General features: G+C 51.3%; 1 protein-coding gene across 1 annotated transcript; it reads left to right on the forward strand.

Moving 5' to 3' along the window:
* Window positions 1-2592: 2592 nt before the first annotated feature.
* On the forward strand, window positions 2593-20808 carry TTL (tubulin tyrosine ligase). Its single transcript, XM_072857155.1, has 7 exons — window positions 2593-2937; window positions 7433-7511; window positions 9823-10055; window positions 13235-13370; window positions 13466-13735; window positions 14716-14859; window positions 16788-20808. Exons 1-7 carry the CDS (start codon window positions 2781-2783, stop codon window positions 16903-16905), a joined length of 1137 nt encoding a protein of 378 aa, XP_072713256.1. The 5' UTR covers window positions 2593-2780; the 3' UTR covers window positions 16906-20808.
* Window positions 20809-21293: the final 485 nt, after the last annotated feature.

Raw genomic sequence — 21293 nt, forward strand, 5'->3', positions numbered from 1 at the left:
CACATCTTCTCTATATGCCTGTGAGTATAATAAATTATATTTGTAGCGCTGTCATCGGTTTCTGACCTGAGAGCAGTACAGCCTCGCCTTATTTTGGCCATCCTGATAGCTGCCATCGGAGAGCTGGAAAGGACATTTGTCCTTTGCCAGCAGAGGAGCCTGAGCAGGCTAATGCTGCAGCACTTTCTTCTGAGCCATCCAGGACAGGGGGCAAGAGAAGCTGTGCAATTCACTTTGTCACAACCTGGCAAGTGCCAGTCCAGGAAAACTTTCAATAAATAAGGTAAAATTTTGCTCCAGAGGAGGAGAAAGGTGAGATTTAATGTCTTGATTTCTTCCCCATCTCTTTAGTCTTGTCAAAAGGACAACAGATGGGGTCCCAGATTAATGGGGTTGAGGGCTGACAGTTTCCATTCCCACTCTGCCCACGCAGGAGCGTACCCACAGGCTTTTCCTCACAGACCAAGGTGTGCACCAAAAAATTACCGTGGCTCACTTCTACATGGTGGGGTTGAGACAATATTGCTTTAAAACTCTTTTCTTTTTCTGGGGGAGGTATTTTAAGCTGTGATTGTTCCTGATTTATATTCAGGAAAAACTTATAGCTTCAAAAAGACTAAATTCAGTTTCCCAAGTTTCATCCCAGTAACAAATAGAATACACAATAGCGTCCCATTTTAACAACCTCCACTTTGGCATTCTGTCAAAGTTCATAAAAAATAATCTGACAGGTCTTTTTCATTTGAAGGTTGTTATCATCCATTTGGCCTACAGTTACATGTTCTGTATTTTCCTTAGGCTATTAATAAAATCGGTGTTTTATTATACCAGCTTAGAAACACTAATTGTTGTCCCTGTCCATAATTCTTTCAAGGTGAAAAGCATTTCATTAAAAACATTTTGAACAATTTAGCAGGAGAAAATGAGATAGCAGCCATTTTTTAAACTAATTTTTTCTGTCCATGAATCACATAACACCTTGTGCTGTCAAAGATGAAAGGCAGTAACATCAGTGTGCAGGTCATGACCAATCTACCACACATCTGAGTTTCCTTCAGCAAAATGTTCTTGATTTGTTGGAAATACATCGTGATTTATAGCAACCAACATAAGTATGCAATGATGATGTCATTCCTCATACAGTGTGTGCAGGAAAAACAGGACATTAATCAACTCAAGAACTCACACTTTTCATTACTGATAGGTTTGTTAAGACAAACCTGATGGGGGAGGGGGGAGAATCTGATTTCCAGGTTCTGAATTTGTGAGATAACATGTCTTTAGCCTGCTGCAGAATTGTTTACAAGGAGGACAGAAGTGATGTTACAAACAAAAAGACCTTTTCACAAACAACAAAACCAAACTAGGTAACAATGCATGAGAAAATAAGAACGCATCTTTAGGAAAACTAAAAGATATCAAGACAAATGTGGTTTGAAGAGTCAAACAGGTTAACAAAGGAGAAGGTCTGTTGGCTCTCCAGGCCCAGTGTCGCGTGGCTCAGAGCACTGCACCACTCCCGGACATGGACAACGGAGATCTGAGGGGGCAGAGCGGAGGGGGAGGCAACCTGGCCCTTTCCTCGCTTGCTGCCCTCCTTCGGCAGCAGTTTATCACTCTGGTTTATCAGCATCCTTCTCGAACTGGACACAGTACCTAGATGCGGTCTGAGGAGCACTGAGCTGGGGGGAACAGCCCCTTCCTCCACCTCCCGGCTGTGCCCCTGTTCGTAGGGCCCTCACTGCCCCGAGGGCTCAGGGCTGTGCCCGCCAGGCCCCCAGAGCCTTCCTCGCAGAGCCCCTCCAGCTCTGCCATTGCTGTCCTTCCCCTTCATCATGAATTTCATGGGTTTCCTATTGTCCCCAGCCTGTCTGGGTCCCGCTGGATGGCTGCCTGCCCTCCGCATGCTAGCTGACCTCCCCAGGTCTCAGAGGTCCGTGCCCGCGGCATGACGACGGCAGCCCGCCCGGGTGTGCAAGGCTGCCTGCGGTCCCTTGCCAGGGCCCGGCCGGACCAGGCATTGGTTCGGGCCTGCGTCTGGGCCGGCGAGACCAAGCCCAGCGTTCCACCAGCCCTGCAAGGCTGCGGGGCCCGCAGGCCGACCACCACCTGCCTGTGCCCGTGGCCCGCAGCAGCACCCGGAGCGGGGCCGCGGCCTCGGGGCACGTGTGCGCGGGCTGGCACCCAGGCGCTGCTGCTGGGCAGACGCGGGGGCCCGCACCGTGCGGGCGGGGGTGCGCACCCCAAGGGGGCAGAGCGCCGGAGGGGCAGCGAGGGGAGCGGGGTGGGCGGCGGCGCTGCCCGTACAGAGCCTGTGCGGGCCCCCGCGGCCAGCCGTGCGCGCGCGGCCACAGCCGGGCGACAGGGGCGACCCCCGGCCGGCGGCACGCCGGGGAGCAGCGACGTTGGGCCGGGGCCGGGGCCGGGGCCGGGGCCGGGGCCGACAGAGCGCCCGAGGCGCAGAAGCCACTTCCCGCCCGCCGTGGCCTTGCCCGGGCACGGGGAGGGCGCCACAACCCCGCCCCCCGCGCGGCCTCCGTGACGTCACCGCTTTTCCAGCGCGCGCGGGGGAGGGAGGAGGGCGGCTCTGCTTCCGGGTCAGCCCCTCCCCCCCCTCCGCCCCGGGCAGCCTCGGGCGGGCGGCGGCTCTGGCCATGCGGAGCCGGGTCGGGCGGCGGCGGCCGCGCAGGGCCCTGCCTGGGCTGCGGTGGGGCCCCATGGGCCTGGGGCGTCCCTCGGGCCGCCGGGGGTAGGGTGGGGTGTCCCCCCTCCCCGCCGCCATGTACACGTTCGTCGTGCGGGACGAGGGCAGCAGCGTGTACGCCGAGGTGAGCCGGCTGCTGCTGGCCAGCGGGCAGTGGCGGCGCCTCCGGAGGGACAACCCCCGCTTCAACCTGATGCTGGGCGAGAGGAACCGGCTCCCCTTCGGCAGGCTGGGTAAGGGTCTCCCCCGGCCGCCCCCCGCCGCCAGCAGGGCCCGGCCCCCCCCACGCCCCCCTGCAGCCCGGGAGCCGGGCTGCGGTTGTGACCTTCCCGCCTCGGCGAGCCTACCGGGGTCCCCCGCCGCAGGGTGGGGTCCCCCGCGGCTCGTCGCGGCCTCCCGTCGCCCTTGCGGACACGGGGGCTGCGGGCAGGGCGTGCCCGGGAGAGTCCCCCGCAGTTTGGGAGGGAGCGCCCGCGGGCCCCTGTCACCGGGCCTCGCGCTGGCAGCGACAGCTGGCCGTGTCTGGGCTCCCTGTTACAGGGGCCCGGCGGCCGCCCCGGCCTGCGTCGCCCAGAACAAAGGGCGGGGACCGGGGGGCTCCGTGCAGCCGCTTCCCGGCCCCCGGCAGGGCTCTCTGCAGAACCCGGCCCGGGGACCGGCTGTCCCTGCCGGGGACTGCTGCCACCAGCCAGGGCTCGAAGGATCCCCCTCCCAAGCTCCCGGGGGGTGGTTTCGCCGGTGCCCCCCAAAACACCCAGACCAGCTTGGGAGCTTGGGGCGCAGCAGTGGGGTGGGGCGGAGGGCACCCGGGGACCCCACTCTTACGTGTCGCAGACCCTCAGGGTCCCTGCGCCCCCGAGTGCAGCCCCCACCTCCCAGCCTGCCTGTCTTGTCCTGCAGCCACCCACTTGGGGCCGTTTTCCCCATTGCAGGGGGCTTCAGTCACCCAGTGTGGGTTTGTGGGGAACTGGGTGGTGCCAGTGGCATTCCCCTGCCTGGCGCAGGGCAGGGACGTTGCAGTGCTGAGCTTATATGTTACGGGGGTGTTTCTGCAGTTTGGGACAGGTGGGGGAGCAGGTCTGAGCCAGGCACGCTCAAAGCCTCGCCCCGGAGCTGAGGCTCTTGGGGAGGTACCTCTGCAGGGGCTTGGTGGGGGTGACAGCACATCTAGTCCCGGCTTGGAGCAGGGTGTGGGTTATTCCAGAGGCCCTGTGTGTGTGTAGGGCCAGGCCACCCCCCAACCCGTTTTCCCCTGCTGTCTGATCCCCTCTGTCACACTGCCAACATGCAGGGCCCCAGGAGCTTCCCTGTGCAGGCTTGGCCCCTGCCTGCTGCGCGTGCACTGCTTCTCCCGTGGCAGGCAGGGCTGTCAGCACAGGCACCCGTCTGCCCTGCTGGATGGGGAAGAGCCCAGGAGCAGGGAGGGAGAGTGCTGTGCACTGCCCGCGAACGGGGAGAGCTAAGCCAGGCACTGGCATCATTGTAGGGCGCGGTGGGTAGCAGAGATGCACTGTCATTGCCCACAGCTGAGGGCGAGCTGGCAGGAGCCACAAGACTGGCAGGTCTCTCTGCACAATGCCAGCTGCTGTGCTGGCTCCTGTCACCAGGCCTGTCAGAGCAGGTGTGGGACGAGAACACTGCAAATCCCAGCAGAGCAGTGTGTTTCCCTCCTGCGGTCCCCCCGAGTCTGCATCTGATGGCTGGCGGGACGCTCCTGGCCTTCCTCCCTGCCATTGGCCCTGGTTTCTCCCTTCCTGGGGCAATTTTGCAGCACTGCTTCTGGCTGCAGAAGCATTGGAGCAGGAGGAGCCCCCTCGCCCCAGCAGCTCTGGGGTAGGATGGCTTTCGCAGCCCCTTTCTTGCAGTTGAGGCCCAGCACTGACTGCTATTTCAGATTTGCAAGTCACCAGCTCCAGCACCTCTACCCTTGTCTCCACATGTGTTTTGTGAGTGGAAAGTCCCCATCACCTGGCGATGCCATCTGGTCACTTCCCAGCGTCGGGGTGTCTGCAGCAGGCAGGGAAACACCGGGAGAGGCTTAAGCAGCAAGGATGCTCACACATGCTGTAGCCAGGCACAGCAAGCAGACTTGTGCTTTAATGTGCCCAGCAGGCAGGGCCTGTGAGCATCGGGCTTCATTGCAGAACGAGTACCATTCGTTGATGTTGAGCAGGCCTGCACAGCATGTCCAGCCATGGTGGGCTCGTGGCCATCTCTTACTAACCCCTTCCATCCTCGAAAAGAGCCCTAGGGTGATGAAAGGGCTTCAGCGAGCCCTTCAGCACGTGTTGCCATGGGATGCCCCAAAATTCAAACCATTTCTCACAGCCAAGACACATCTATGACTTATGGAGAGGGATCATGCTTTGGCACTGGCTTTTTTAACCCATCCTCCTATAGCAGGAGCTGGTTGCCTGAAATCAGTAGATTCAGACCAAAAATAACATGGTTATTTTGGTACATCTTCCAAAAAGCCGTGTCTTCTCTGGTACATCTTACTAAAGCTGTCCTCCTGAGCTTTGTTGCATCAAAGCTGCCTTGGTTTGGTTTTCCTAAAGGCTCTACTCAGTGGAAGCAGAGGTTAATTCAGGGAACTATACGGATTTGTGTTACTCGGGGGCTAAGCTAGATCATTTGACATGGGAGAGGGGTAGAAGTGGGGGCTCTCAGCATGCACCACTGCTTCTGTCCAGCTGCAGGGACTTCTGTTGCTGTCACTGATACCCTAATTCTTGGGGCAGCGTGCCCTTAAGCTGTGAGTGCCTGCATCTAAGTCTGTAGCTAATGGAAAAGCAGTCTGTGCTAAGGGGAGGGAAAGGAGAAGGAGGCTGCAGAGGCCTCATGGAGCAGAGGATGCTGGACTACGCCCTGCCAGCCACGGGAGGATCGCCAGTTTGCTCAGTGCCTTGGCAGCTTTTTATCCCTGCTAAGTGCATGGTGCAGACCTCACAACATGCCCGAGAACCCATTCACCTTCCTGCCTCATGGTCACTCCTTGCTGATCACCAGACTGCGCATCGCAGCCCACTGCTCCGTGGAGATGCTCAGGAAACCAATGAGGATGTGCCTCCCAGCAAGTCAGTTATCCAACAGCAGTGGTTTCAAAGCAGGTTTCAGCCACTTCCGCCCTCCTCCTTTCACCAGCCCCATTCCTCCGTCACTGGTGACAAGGTGGACTGACCACTGTGGGGCAGAGCCCACCCAGAGTGGTGGGATCTCCTTGTGGACCTCAGTTCCTCCAGGAACCAAGCAAAACCGATAAACTGGAAACAGAAGGAAATTTGACATTTTTTACTAATTTCTTTCAGTAAATTAGTGCCTGGCAGTGCTCACTACACACTGAAGTGCCTGAAGTTACAGATCTTTTCTGGAAGATGGTTTTCAGCTATCTTGTATTTAAAGATTTGTGAATAAAATAGTGACACAGGTCAGGGCCATGACTTTGGAGTTGAAATAGATATTCACTCTCTGTGATCTCGCAGCTGCCTGGTCTTTAAGGTAATGTTTGCTCCAGGCCTTTTTTCCCAGGCAAACACTAAGGAGGATGACTAAAGCTCTGAATCCTTTTTCAGGGTCTAAATCACTCCCACAAGCATTTTTTTGAAAACAGAAGGTGAAGATGTAAGTAACTGCCACGCCTGGGGGATCCCCCTGGTCCTAGGTCATTTCAAACCAGAGCAGTTTTCCATCATGTTTTCCATATCGATGCTCTTGTCAGTTGTTGTCACCGGTGACCCAGGTGTTGCTCCAGGCATCACTTGCCTCTTGCACATCCATGTTTGGCTGTACTGGTTGTGTAGGAGAGGCTGCGTGGTGTTTCCCAGATTTGTTACCCTTGGGACAACTGCTACCATCCTGTCCCCCCAGAGAGCTTCCAGCTGAGCACAAGTGTTTGTGTAGTGTGAGAAGGTGAAGGAAGGCAGGCTGTGAAGTCCAGTATTGAGAAGGAGGTACCCATTTATTTGGCACTCTGGCCACATGGGTACTGGGACCAGTTTGGGTCTTTCCAGTACAAGAAAGGCGTGGATACCCTGGAGTGACTTCAGCAGGGGCCATGAGGGTAGTCACGGGGACGCAGGATGGCAGTCAAGCACTGGGACAAGGACCTGTAGAAGTAGTAGGATCTTTATCCTTAGAGCTACTCAGACTTTGACCGAATAAGAGCTTGGAGAAGAGACCCCCCAGAGGTCCCTTCCCACCCCAGCTATCTAAGGGTGCTTGCTGCAAACTGCCAGAGGGAAGCAAGACTCCAAATCTTTTAACTTTTCCCAGTGTTTTGTGATACCAGGTCCGACAGAGAATCCTGCTGTACGTGACAAAGAAACAAGGCCCTTTCCTAAGCTGTGATCTTTATATCATGGTGTCCTTGCCTGCATCCTCCTACTGCATTTAAGAGTAACTGAAATCCTGGCTCTTAAAAACTGCCACCAGCAAAGGGAGAACATTTTTGAGTGGTGCTGCCAGTTCCCAGTATGAATTAGGAAATTATTATTTTCCTTTGGAAAATGGAAGTGTCAGATTCAAAACAGACTTGGGTAAATGCATGGTTTTTCATAACTAAAAGAAAGAAACCACAGGAGCCAGTACCAGCTTGAGCCTGTTTCTGTGATGCAGGGCAAGGAGACAGCCTCCTTTCTCTTCCCTGCTGCACAAGCCCTTTGCACTGAGCAGGTGTTTTTCCTTCACTAACTGCAAAGTTTGTCTGACCTCTTTGTTTCCCCTTTTTAGGCCATGAACCTGGTCTTGTGCAGCTGGTGAATTACTACAGGGGAGCAGACAAGCTGTGCCGCAAAGCATCTCTGGTGAAGTAAGAAATTCACTGAAATGTTACATGGGATTGACAGAAAGTTTTCTTCTAACCATTGTCGCGTGTTGAACCTGTGCAGAGGGTATTTCACAGAACAGCTGCCCTGGGAGTGTCCTAGCATGTGCTGTCTTCTGACTCCTGTGCTGGTCTCTAGAGTTATCTGTGTGCACAAAGACCTCTTTGTAACTTCAGGGGAAATGGCATTTCCACTGAATTACATCTACTTGAAACCATGGAGTGTATTGAATCAGATTAGAGCCAAATCAAAAGAAAAAAACCCACGTATCTGCTCCTTGTAGACATTTAATTAAAACCTACTCCTTTTATTCTCTGTTTCATACAGAGATGAGACACTAATATGCCTTTAGCTAATTAGATTTGTTGGTCAAACAAATGCTTGGAGACATCTCCAGGAAGAGCTCTGGGAGTTATTTCTGCATGACCAGCTGTGCCAGGGTCTCCTGGGGAAATGTGGATGAGCTTTCACTGTAGATAACCCTCATCCCTGTGCAAACTCTGCAGCCATTAGGGCATCTTCATGTCAGAGCTCTTGGTCTCCTTCAAGCATTTGATTCCACGTTAGTGTCTGTGCTTCCTCTTGCTGATGCAGTCCTGCAGGCTCTGTGTGCTGATCCGAGGCCTCTCCTTCCCCTGCAAAGAACCTGGTCCCAATTGCTTTCTTTACAGAGGTGATGGTGTTTGTCAGGAACTAGCAGAGTATTTTTTAAACAAGCGCTCACGGTGCCCCCCAGCTGGATTTCTCTGCGGCCCATGGTCTAGAGGCAGTGCTGAAAGTGCTTGCACACCAGTTTTTTTCTCCTAAAGCTTGGCTGACCTTTCTAATTGTGGGGTCAACTGTACATCAAGCTACTTATGAGCCCAGGGGACCACAAATGACATTCCTCAGGGCTCCCAGGGCGTCACTGACTGACTGCCATTTCAACAGAGAGGCACAAATGCACATAGAGAGTCAGCAAGTCATGAGCTCTGCTTTTGGCCTTAAGCAAAGCACTTGGCCTTAACTGAGCATTCAAAGAGGCAGGCGGCTCCCTTGACTCTGAAAGAAAACAGCCCTGGGATCCGCTAACAGGAGTTTGCTGGCATCTCTAGACATTACTGGTAGGAGAGATATGCCAGAGAGATTGGAGACTGTATGATGTGAGGGGGATCCCAGACACCTTGGGACATGAAAGGTGTAACTGTGTCCTTGCTTTCAGTGGTGTCGTGGTTTAGCCCCAGCTGGCAACTAAGCACCACGCAGCCGCTCACTCACTCCCCCCGCAGTGGGATGGGGGAGAGAATCAGAAGAGTAAAAGTGAGAAAACTCATGGGTTGAGATAGACAGTGTAATAGGTAAAGCAAAAGCCGCGCACGCAAGCAAAGCAAAGCGAGGAATTCCTTCGCTACTTCCCATGGGCAGGCAGGTGTTCAGCCATCTCCAGGAAAGCAGGGCTCCATCACGCGTAGTGGTTACTTGGGAAGACAAACGCCATCACTCCAAATGTCCCCCCCCTTCCTTCTTCTTCCCCAGCTTTATATACTGAGCATGACATCGTGTGGTATGGAATAGCCCTTTGGTCAGTTTGGATCAACTATCCTGGCTGTGTCCCCTCCCAGCTTCTTCTGCACCTGGCAGAGCACGGGAAGCTGAAAAGTCCTTGACTAGTGCAGCAACAACTAAAACATCTCTGTATTATCAACACTGTTTTCAGCACAAATCCAAAACATAGCCCCATACCAGCCACTATAAAGAAAATTAACTCTATCTCAGCTGAAACCAGGACAAGTGGGTTCCCAGTGGTCTTAATCCACAACTGGGACACCTGGTCAGATCTCAGTGGGGATGGGATCAAGAGCTAAGCACCAGCACAGAGAACATTACTGCTCTGGCTTCCCTTTTGCCTATTGTGATCACAGCACCCTTCCTGCACTCTTCCGTGTTAGCAAATACACCTCCTCAGTTCCCTTGTGCAGGGATGATACAGGGAAAGCACCGCAAGCTCTATTTATGTGGAAACTTCTCTACTGATTGTTTCACGATATCCATAGTATCTACAAAACGTTTAATGGAAGCATGCAGGTCTGGTTCAAAGAGCAGTGCTTGGCTGCAGGTTGTGACTGCTATGATATCTTTAGGAAAACCCTAATTTCAAGGGTCTAAGGAAAATATAATAATTTAACACAGACTATTTGTAAGCTGCTATTCATCACCAAGTGAAAGAGCCCAGTTAATGATCATTTGTACTTATTAAATTATGTCCACGCAGGTGGGGACACTCTGGAGATTAACAGCCTGTCTCTCTTCACCCAGGCTAATCAAGACAAGCCCTGAACTATCGGAGTCCTGCACGTGGTTCCCCGAGTCGTATGTGATCTACCCAACAAACTTGAAGACCCCCGTGGCTCCAGCACAGAATGGAATTCGCCATCTCATAAACAACACAAGGACAGATGAGCGGGAAGTCTTCTTGGCAGCTTACAACAGGCGGAGGGAAGGCAAAGAAGGCAATGTGTGGATCGCCAAGTCCTCAGCTGGTGCCAAAGGTTCATTCTCCAGAAAAATGAGCCACCTTCTTGTTAATCCTTACTCTTTACTTGATCGGTAGAGTCCCGGGGTTTGGCTGAGCCCAGCTGATATCTAGCCTGTCTGTGAAGGGCTTCACCTACCAACTCCATGCCAGTCAAGCCAGCACAGGGCTCTCCTTTGTCTGCTTGGTGGCATGGGGCTCCTGACAAGCATTGTAACATGCACATGCTACCTAGGACATGGATGGCAGTGAAAGGACCTCCACTTTTCTACACATGCACCTCAAAATATGGGAAAGTTTGCTGCAGGAAGAAGGCAGCAGGGATCAGCAGGCGAGGGGAATGTGGAGAGCAGGAGATAACAGGGAGCAGAACAGGATATGGGGAGGAAGGCAGCAGGCAGGACAGCAGCCTTCAAGGGCAAGGAGCCCAGCTCTCCATGCTGCAGCTAAGCCTTGTTTCACCTGGGCAGAAATACTGCTGCTTGTCTTTCAACCAAACCCAGATGCCCTGATGCCAATGGCCTACCCATGGTCACACTGAGAGACTGGCTGAGCAGCCGCAAGCTCAGTGCATCGAAATTACATCCAAGCCTCAGTGGAAGGTGCCAGAGCAAAGACAAGCAATGCAATGTCTGTATGTCCTTTTAATTTGAATAAGGCAATAGATACCTAAGTGATAATGTGTCCTTCCTTGTTCCAGGGTCATTGCATCGCCCACTCTACAGAAATATGAGCTATTAGACAAGATAGCTGGACACAGCTATAAATGTAATGCTTTGGTAACTATGTGCTGTCTGTCAGTTACAGCAGTATCATGGGCACGTTATCAGAATGGCTTTATGAAAACTGGCCTTGCTGTGTGTGCAGAGCCCAACCTGAGGAAAGACCTGTTTTTTTCAAAGGGAACAAACCCACATGTATTACTCACATTTGCAGAGTCACTTTGATGCAGTCTTACAAAAATCACCAGAGAATGTGAAAGCCAGAGGTGGCTGCAAGGGAGGCTGCATGATAAAACTGTCCTTTGTGCTGGCTTCCTTCACTGCTCTGCTTTCTTGGCTGTGTTACCAAGAAGCATCAGAAGAGTATGCTTATTTTCATCAGGGAAGAAGGGGAGATGAGTCCTTTCATTATGCCAGTGAGGGAATGCGTTTCTGTGTGGTATAACTGTCTGGCAGAGAATCAGTCTGGGCAACTGAAAAGGCCATTGCTGTGGTTCATTGCAGGATGGGGAGGTTTAAACTCTCCACGTACTTTATTCAAGTGTGATCCCACCTTTTTTGCATTAAAGCAGAGTAACTTTTCATATTCATCAGTGTGCTGCAGAACTCAAGCTGGGAATTAAAGTGGAAAGCAGAGCCTCATGTTAATCTTCTAGAGGGAAGTTTTAAATGTCTGGGGATTACTTCTGGTGAAGAAGAAAGCTTGTCGACATTAATTGCCGAGGCAGATCAAGCTCAGGCACAGCCCCTGACTCAGGATAGGTCTAGTGGAAGCTTGGTTGTCCATCAGTAAAAGGAAAATTAAAGGTTTAGGGTGTCCTGACTTAAAAATTGAGAGATTTTTCAACTGTGGCTAGAGGGTTTGGTGTTTTCTTTGAGAGAAGAGACAGCTGCCCCACATAAGCTGCTTTGCTCCCTCACTGGGTTGCTAACTAGGTACACAGTTAAGCTAACCTCACCCTTGATTCACCGTCTGTCCACTGCAGAACGGGTGCCTGCTGATCTTCCCACTGCAGGGGCTTTGCTGGCTTACAGTGATGATGTTTTCCCTCCTTTCTGCAGTGCACAGCCTGTGGTTGTACCAATGCAAGTTTCTGCCTTGCTCTGCAGTGATCAGGGGACTAAAAATCTTGTCCCCCACAAAAACATGGGTGAAAAAGAAACTTTGATGAAAGGACTTCCTTTCAGTGGAGGACGCTAGGATGGGTAGGGGGTCAATAGGGCTGGAAAGCTGTGACTCACAGGTATGCAAAGCATGAAGCAGTGAAAGTACCTGCAGGGCTGCGTCAACAGTGACCTTCAGAAGTCACAGCTAGGAGCATTTTTCATGGGGTGATCCTGTCAAACCCTGCCTGTGCTCCAAACCTGTGTTCTCCCCCCAACACCACCTTGAAGAGTGTTTGTTTCTTTTCACTCGGTATTTCCTCCAAAACACTCAGCACAAAATTAAGACTAAGTCATCAGCTTTAGTCCAAGAAGTTAACTAAATGCCTGAAGACTGGACATAGTGCCGGAGAAGTGTTAGATAATTTTACCTGAGCTGGTTTATCCCTCATGTGGCACCATGCCATCCCTTTATCAAATCCCGGAAGGCATATGTTCTCTCTTCATTGCTCTGCAACAGTGATTTCATATCTGGACTCTTGCAAGAAATGAACAGTGACAGCTTCAGCCAAAATGTGGCAGTATTTAAAAGGCACATCCAGCTTCTTTAATGAAGAGCTTCCGCAGCAGGGGAAAACACTGACTACATGGATGAACATTTAGAAATAGTTCTTTTCCTAATTCAGCAATGATTTTAATAGTAACTTAAATGAACTCAGTGAGCAGGGCAACGCTGTGTGGGTGTGCATGTATGACTGCCTCTTGCAGCCAGAGAAGCCAAGCAAGGGGAGAAAGTCTGAGTCTAGGATAAAAACCCACAAACCTCCTTCCCCAAATAAAAAAAAGAAAACTCTCACAAACAAACTGCCAAAAGGCCTGTTCTCCAAACTGCTGAAAACCAGGGAAAAACAAAACAAAATTCAACAAGTGCTGAACACATGCACCATCCCCCTGCCAAGCCCAGCTGGAAAAAAATGCTGGAAAAGGAAACAAAATCCTCTGAACCAAGCAGCTGCCTCACTGCTTGCCAAGGTCGCTGTCTGCTGTGCATCCCCCCAACTGAATAGCCACCCCCTTGCAGATGAGCCCCCGCCAGGCCATGCCATCTCACGTACCCTTGGTTCCCATTTGCATTAGCTCCGGTTACTGGGGAGCCAGACGCCCTGTGGCGTGGTAACGGGGAGATCCTTCTGCAGATTCACTGCCTGACACTGAGTGAACATGGCACCGATCAGCCCTGGGGCCATGGGTTCTTGCATGTCACCTGGCTTTTTGGGCAAATGAGCCATGGTCCACTTGGGCCCTGAAAAAGCTCCAGCAAAGGTAGGAGGATCCTCTACTTAATTTTGTCTTTGTCTTTCTGTGCTAGGGGAAGGGATCCTGATTTCTTCAGAGGCTGCAGAGCTCCTGGACTTCATCGATGAGCAGGGACAAGTGCACGTGATTCAGAAATACCTGGAGAAGCCTCTGCTTTTAGAGCCAGGGCATCGCAAGTTTGACATCAGGTAACCTTTTCTGCTTTTGTAATAATACCAGTTTTAATTTTTGTGCTGTTTCTTTTTAAGCCACTGAGACTAGGGTTTGTTCTCTCGCCCCCCAGGAGCTGGGTTCTTGTGGATCATCAATATAATATCTACCTCTACAGAGAGGGTGTCCTGCGGACCTCTTCCGAACCATATAACAGTGCTAATTTCCAGGACAAAACCTGCCACTTGACCAATCACTGCATTCAGAAGGAATATTCCAAAAACTACGGGCGGTATGAGGAAGGGAATGAAATGTTCTTTGAGGAGTTCAACCAGTATCTGATGGATGCCCTCAACACAACGCTTGAGAATAGCATCTTAGTGCAAATCAAACACATAATAAGGTAGCCAGCTGCCTGTTGCATAGGGGAGTATAACCTTTCAGTGACAGGGAATGTGTATGGACACAGCTGGGGAAGCAGACAGACTGACAAGGGAAGGGTTTCAATTGCATAAATTTAAGATAAAGCCATAAACACCGCAATGTCATTGCTCAATGAAAAGGGACCTCCGTAGGTGCTGTTCTCTCAAGGGTATATGTCAATGTGTATGCATTTTGCCAACTGTGGCTGGAGAAGGATGGAGTGAGATCGCTTGGTAAGGGAAGAGGGTAGGTCAAAAGACAGGGCTGGGAGAGGTTGAGGTTAAAAAATGTATAAGGGGTAAGAGGGAAGATGAAGCCACACTCAAGTCTGCAGGATCTCACGGCTTCCCCCACCATCAGCAAGCAGCAGCACTTCTTATTGGCATAGGTCATCTTACTCAGTCCACACAGAGCCAGCTACCTCCTGGGCACAGAAAGTGCCTCGAGAGACATCTCGGACATCACAGTGCTGCAGAGAATCCAGGTCTTGACAAAGTGATTCTTCATGGCGGAATTTACTTTGCAAGTACCCCTTTGCTGTTATTTACACCAAAAAGACACGACACGATCTTTGAGGGACTCGGAGGCAAATGAGCTCTCGATGGCAGTTCCTTGGTACCTGGTGCAGCCCTTTGCGGCTCTGCCTTCTGCTCCAGGCTCTAATTGCACATCATGTTTTTCAATTTGCCTAATGCAGTAGTGAGGGTGGATGCTGCTCTCCAGCTCTTTGGGAGTTAACTCAGGGGGTCTCCCCACATATATTTTGATGGTTGCACAATCTCACCTGCAGGGACCTGATTACCATGACATGTGTTGGATATAGCTTGTAATTTGGGGCAGTCCCAGGGCAACAGGGGACCCTTCCACTTAGCTGTGCTATGCACATGCCCTCAGAAGCTGTAGTGTGACAGGTGTGTCCACAGGGCTTTTTATCTTGGGTTTCTGTTTTTCCCTTCACAGAAGCTGCCTTATGTGTATAGAGCCTGCGATCAGCACAAAGCATCTTCACTACCAGAGCTTCCAGCTCTTTGGCTTTGACTTCATGGTGGATGAGGAGCTGAAGGTCTGGCTGATAGAAGTAAATGGGGCCCCAGCGTGTGCCCAGTGAGTAATCAGTTTCTGTAATACCCTTGCGATGCTGCCATTCACATGCCTCACCCAAAACACGGCTGTGTCCCAGCTACAAGTGAAAAAGGTAGAAGAAAGTGAATGGCAGGGGAGTTTTCCAGGCTAACCCATATCAGACACTGCTCTAAGTGCCAGTTGATATAAGTTTGTTGCTCCTGTCTTTGTGTTTGGTGTCCCCTAGCTTCTTTCCCATGTGAAATGGGGCACTAACCTCAGGTTTTGGACAAATGGGTTTGAATATAACTTGGTTCATTTTTATTGACACTATTGGGTTGAAGTTATGTTGCAGAATTAATCTTTTGGGGATCAGGTGATTTCTCAGTCTGTCTTGTGAAGCCACTTGTGGCTGGTCTTTACCAGAACGCATGATAAATGAGTAGCATTAAGGGCAGCAGCTGGAAGGGATTGACTGAATTTGCAGGCAGCAGGACCCCAGAGCACACTGTGGATGCTGCAGACATTGGATCAAAGCCTCCACCAGCCACAGGGAGGCTGGGACAGCCAAACAGCCATGGCCATGAACATCTCTGCATAGGCGCAGCGGGAGGTGCTGTTTTATGTGATTGAGACAACTGCAGGAGACTAGAAATCTTTGCTAAATGGGCATCTGTATCATATACAAGCCCAGCAAAACAGAACAGGCTGTACATCACTACATTAGAATTTGATTAGATTAACTGTAGATTAGATTAGATGAGATGTAGATTAAATTAGATCATCAGTAACAGTAGACAAAAAATACAGGTCAAACCTACCAGACAGCCTGTTCACAGCAGCCTTTTCAGGGCTGGAGTTTGGGGAACTTTCTGTGTCCAGGATGCCCTGTTCACCGTGTGCACCGTGGTGCAATACTGCCTTGCACCTCCTTGTGTTGCTGTATGGGTAGAATTTGGCTGTTGCTGGGTGGATTTGGGTTGCATCAATGCCCTGTTTGCTCCATGCCTCTATGGGCACTTGGAAGCCATTGAAAGAAGCTGAGGTAGGTTTTGGATGTTTGTGGCTTCTCCTCTTCAGGGCTATAATTTAATTTATAGCACCCATATCGCACAGTTCCCATTTAAGAGACAAAAATTGGCTGCTGAAAGCAGGAACATTCCCAGGAGCTGAAAAAGTGTCTTACTGTCACATAGCCCCAAAGGCACAGGGTGAAAGACATTGTTAATCCTAGTAAAGACAGCTTTTGTACTAAAAGTGTCCCACATGCTGGCATGTTCAGGGAGGTTATACATGTGTTTCCTTCAGCAGAAAGTGAAGCTATTGTTAGTTCCTTTCTCAAACACCTTGTCTCTCTTCTCCTTAATCCTGCTCTGCATGAGCTGTGCCGTGATGAAACACATCCCACACTTCCAGAGGGTCCTGTGAAGTCTCTGTGCCTGGTCAAGCACAGCACAAGCTGATGTGCACAGCTGCACCCCAGTGCAGTATTTCATCAAACCATGAATGCGTCAGAGCAGTCCCTCTGGGGCACATCCCCAAGTGAACAGGGTCTGGTATGATAATCACGACTCTCTGAGTTGGAAGGTCGGTACAGGGGGTGCTCAGCTGTCGTCTGCCCCTGTGCATCTTGTGGTGACTCAAGTCTGGGGCCTAAGGGTGTGAAGCCTTAGCTCAGGAGCCTGTTCTGACAGTAAACTTAGATAATGGGTTTTGTGGTCCCATCTGGCAGAGAGCAATATTGGGAATGGGAGCACCGTTGAAAAAGACGATGGTTGCTGGGGTAGACGGGGAGGAGATGGAAGAGATGCCACCCTCCTCCCATTTGCCACCCTGGAGCTACCTGTAATGGGAGCAGGATCATGTAGAACCTGCTGGGAAAATGCATGTCTATGTGAAAATTGGTCAGGGGCCTGCTGGTTTGTCCTTCCTGGGCATCTGATTCTCTCTCTCTCTCTCTCATCTCTTAGAAAGCTGTATGCAGAGCTCTGCCAAGGAATCGTGGATGTAGCCATCTCTAGCGTTTTCCCCCTCAGCGACACTGGGCAGAAGACGAGCCAGCCATCATCGATCTTTATCAAGCTGTGATGACAACAGGAATGCCTCTGCCATGCACAGGGAGAGACTGCACCCAGCGGGTCAGCACAGTTCGGTGGCTTATCTCAGTATCATGCCAAAAAGTATGAGACAGGCTTCTAATTTTCTGGGAAATCATGGGGAAAAACAACAAAACAGGCATCCACAAGAGCTGCAATGAGCCAGAGCTGCTCAGATACCTCTGCCTGCATTCACCAAAATCCACTTTAGAAACAGCTCATGTGACTTTGATATCTGAAACAAATCTCTCTGGGAGAACAACAAAATAACCTTAAAATGAAACCCCAACAGGGATACTATAATACTGTATTCGCTCCTCCTTTTCTATAGAGATAACATTGGGTTTTTTAAGGGAATTGAGCAAAGAGAACAATGATCTTCTGGGACGTTGTGGCTAGGAAGTTGTCCTCCTCCCGCTGTGTTTCTTCTTTCCTCACCTACTGCATCATTAGTGCCTTAGCTCAGCTCCAAATAGGTGACTCCTTTCCTTTGTTCCTGCTCTATTATGTAGAAAGGAGTAAGCTCTCTTGCATTGCAGGATGCCTAAAACCAGGAACACCAAGAATTCCGTTTCCTTAGGTCATTTTCCAAGCTGGTTGGCTGAACACCCAGGCAACGGCTGGCAAAAGGGTGCTGAACTGCAGGCGGTGAATTAACCCAAGCAAGGAAGGCAATTTTGTTTATTTATAGCTATCCCTTTTCCTAATGAGATTTGAATCAGTGTCCATCCCAGTCTGATGCAGTTGGTTTCTGTTTAAAAGAGGTAGAGAGACCCCTCAGGGCTCACCAGCAGGCTGTAGGATTTCTAGCATCACTTTTGTGCTAAGAGCGTTTCAAGTAGCAGAAACCCAATCTCCTCAGTTTCTTCTGAGACACTGCAGTGAATTTAGGCTCTTCTCTCTGCTTTCATCTTCATGCATTTTGAGGCTTGAATCTGAAACATTTCAACCCAGACGATTTTTATCCCGTTTGATCCAGCCAATTTTACTCTCCTCCATTTGACAAATATTGCAATTTTCTGCCCTGAACACAGTCCATAGCTCAGTCCCAGCTAGGGGGAAGGTGGGTGAGATTTTGCAGACCAGGAGAGAGATTCCTTGTGTATAGGTTTGCCACACAGCTGGCTAGGCAGGTGTTTTGCAGGGGAGGGGAGGTTAAATTCCTTGAGGTCCCTGAATTTCAGAGCTGACATCTACTTTGAGTATAACCTAAATCCCTGGCATATTGCCCACCCTGTGAAGTGTATCTGAATTTTCAGCGTGAGCCCAGCACACCCCTCCTAAGCTAGATCTCTTTGCAGAGCACAGTGGCACTTGTAACAGCAGCGGGCTTTGTGGGGGTGTTCATGGCTGTGTTCTGCTGCCTCTGGCAGGGAGAGATGGTTGGCACTGAAATAAACTGGTTCCTGTTACCCAAAACAAACAAACAAGACGAGATTGTGGAGGTTACAAGCTTCTGGCTCCCTGTGTGTAATGGGAAGTGAATCAAGCAATGGGATTTCTGCCTCCCTGAGAAGATCCTAGCGCTTTGACGTACTCATCTCTGTTCGCAACGGAGATTTCAGAGGTCTTCATGCCAGCAGACGATCCTAGCACCTTTCTGTAGGCAGGACTGAAGTGCCTAGGCCTCCTTGGAGTGATGCATTTTGATCATGCTATCATGGGATGGACATTCGTTGCGATATGCTGTGAATCCACAAGTGGCACCCTTTCACACAGGGCCACTCAAATCCAGGAGGGAACAGAGTGCTTAGTAAAACCCCGCAGAAGCATCGCAGAGAGGGCACATCCCAAAGAGCCGCACAAGCACCTCTGAAGTTGTCAACGCCCTGAAGCGTGGTGTGGATCCACATCTGTAGGGGGTGCGGCAGACCCAGGGTGCACTGGTGCACGCTGAGAAGTGACAGGGAGCAGGAGCTGTGTGAAAACGGGGCTGCAGCTTTGTTCTCCTGCACTGCAAGTGCTGGCAGGTGGCTTCACTTCCAGCAAGACACCGAGTGCCAGGTCCCATCTCTGGATTTGGGCCTTGTGGGTGTTCAGAAGAGGGACCATGAATGCATCAGTTCCTGAGACAGGAAGTGCTGGGTGATAAGATGGGAGGGGGGCATGGGGGAAGGACTAGTTGGATTTTTTAACCTTATGATAGCACATAGGTGTCAAAATTTCACTGCAGGCCAGGTAAAGAGTAGTGGTAACACTCCAAGGTAAAATGTAGGCTGTAACTGTTGTTACACACTTTGCAAAGTTCACCACGTCTCCATTGGCATTTTCACGTTAGCTCACGTGAGCTTAAAAATTACAGCTTTTTGCCCAGCAAAGGGAAGATCTAATAGCAATCGCTCTGAGGTGACAGAGGAGACGTTGGGCTCTCACAAGCTCTAGGGCAGATGAGAGCAGAGCACAAACTGAGAAGAGAAAATTTTCCCCATCGTAATGAAATGAGAAATGCTCTTTTTCTGGGGTGCTAGACCCATCCATCTTTTCCCCTCAAAAGGGAAATTAAAAAAATGAATCGGTCCCTTATTGCACAGTAACGTGAGATTCCTGCCAACATAGTGGGATAAGGGCAAGAAAGCTTCCCGGATGCAGGCAAAAGCAGCAGCTCCCACTGGAGCAGCTGGTACCGCTGGGAGGAGCAGTGACTCGGGAGCCTCTGCCGAACTCCAAGACCTTTTCTTCCCCCTTTTTCACCCCAGGTGGTGTTGTGGCACATCAGCAGCTGGCTGTTTGCTGCTCAGCTGAAAGTGGGGCTTCAACTTGATGGCAGAGCCATGACTGCAGGTGATGCAGCTATTCATACCCTGCCTGTTCAGCTGGGCTTGGGGGAGATAGTGATTTAAGGACACTTTAATCGTTGGCTTGTTTGATGAATTTTTCAGAAATAAGCAACAGCCTCTGGAGGAAAACAGCAGGTATCGTGTGTATTTACCACCTGCTTTCAAAGTGCTCCCCAAGGTAAAGCGCATGAGGTAGATGAGGAAGGTCGGGGAGCGCAGTGCCTAAGGTCTTGCCCAAAATATTAGCTACAAGGTGGAGTAGAGGATGCGTGTATGGTTGAGGCCTGAGCATTGCAGCTGTGGGTGCACCTTGCAAGTGATGCTCACAAGCCCTTCTGAGACTTGTGTTTGTTTCTTTTTTTAGGAATATACAACAATAAATGTTTTATAGCTTATTTCAGCTAAAAGGTCAATAGAAAAGGTCTTGCTCTTTCCTGAGCTTTCACAAAGGATGGTGCTGGGTTTCCAGAAGACACGTACCATATTGCAGAATGTCTCTGGTCTTAGTTGTATCCCTTCATGTTAGCCATGAAGGATTTCAGGCCCAGGTGCTCTGGCTGCGTTTTCCAGCAGGGTCTGGTCCCGCTGGACTCTGGGTTTCAGGTAACTCCCATGTGGCTTGTCTCATACCAGGTTAGTTGTGATTACCATGCAACAGCTATTGTACTCCTGCCGAAATCCGGTGACTGGCCACAGCCCACGGAAAATGCCGGAGAAGTCTAAGAAAGGCTCAAAAGCCACTTCATCCAGGTGGCCCAGCTTCCCAGCCCTGCTGTGACCGGTGCCCTTCAGGACTGCTTGCATGTCCCTGCTTCCAGCATTTCTTGTTCTCCACGTGCAGCTCTCCCCCAGGAGGGCAATGCTGTGCCGTACATAGGCTCCTAATCATGTTTCATTACCAGTGTCCACTATGGCAGCCCCCAGAAAACCCTGGTGTTGAGAGGATAGTGGGGTACATACAGTGCTGCCAAGCTGGCAGCCCGCCGGGCTCTGGTTCATGTCCCCAGCTGCTCTCACGTCAGCATGTGCGTGTGGGGCCGGCGGGTGCCTGAGCTCGTGCATCTCCGGTGGCTCTATCCACATCTCTCCTAAACCATCATTAAAACATGCAAACCCCACAGCCTCCAGTGTTTCCTTGGGGCAGTGGGTCCCCGGGGTGTCAGGTCCCCCAAGAAACCTTCCTGTGGGTGCCTGTGGTGAGTGTTGCGCCCCTTGCCATGCAGGACCCCAGGAGCTGGCCCAGCCCCACAGCGGTTTCCTCACCTCAAGGTGACAAATGTGAGACAGCAGCATGGCATGCGGGGTGCTCGCCTCACACCCCAGGGCTGTCGCAGGACCAGTGGGAGCTGGGGATGGGGGGGGCTGTTTGGCAGTCCAGGGGTGCAGAGGTGGCAGGGAGTGAAGTGGGGTGGGGGGGTGTCAAAGCTCCCCCCTGCTGCTGCAGGGGCCCTGGGGCATATGTGGCTGGGGGGTGCACTGGGGAACATGGGTGTAGATGGCTGGGGACACAGTGTTGGGAGTATCTGCCGGGGGAGCATAGCTCTGGGGGACACAGCTGGGGGTGGCTGAGGGGCACAGGCTGGGAGACAGGAATGGGGGAACA

Source organism: Ciconia boyciana, chromosome 3 (assembly GCF_034638445.1).
Source record: "Ciconia boyciana chromosome 3, ASM3463844v1, whole genome shotgun sequence".
In the NCBI taxonomy this organism is placed as follows: domain Eukaryota; kingdom Metazoa; phylum Chordata; class Aves; order Ciconiiformes; family Ciconiidae; genus Ciconia; species Ciconia boyciana.

What these genes read in the sequence shown, in the direction of transcription:
- TTL (XM_072857155.1), top strand. Translation starts at nt 2,781, where the DNA reads ATGTACACGTTCGTCGTGCGGGACGAGGGCAGCAGCGTGTACGCCGAG. An exon ending in GTCCTCAGCTGGTGCCAAAG is followed by an intron (nt 10,056 to 13,234) that starts GTTCATTCTCCA and finishes TTTCTGTGCTAG; the next exon opens with GGGAAGGGATCCTGATTTCT. An exon ending in CATCGCAAGTTTGACATCAG is followed by an intron (nt 13,371 to 13,465) that starts GTAACCTTTTCT and finishes CTCGCCCCCCAG; the next exon opens with GAGCTGGGTTCTTGTGGATC.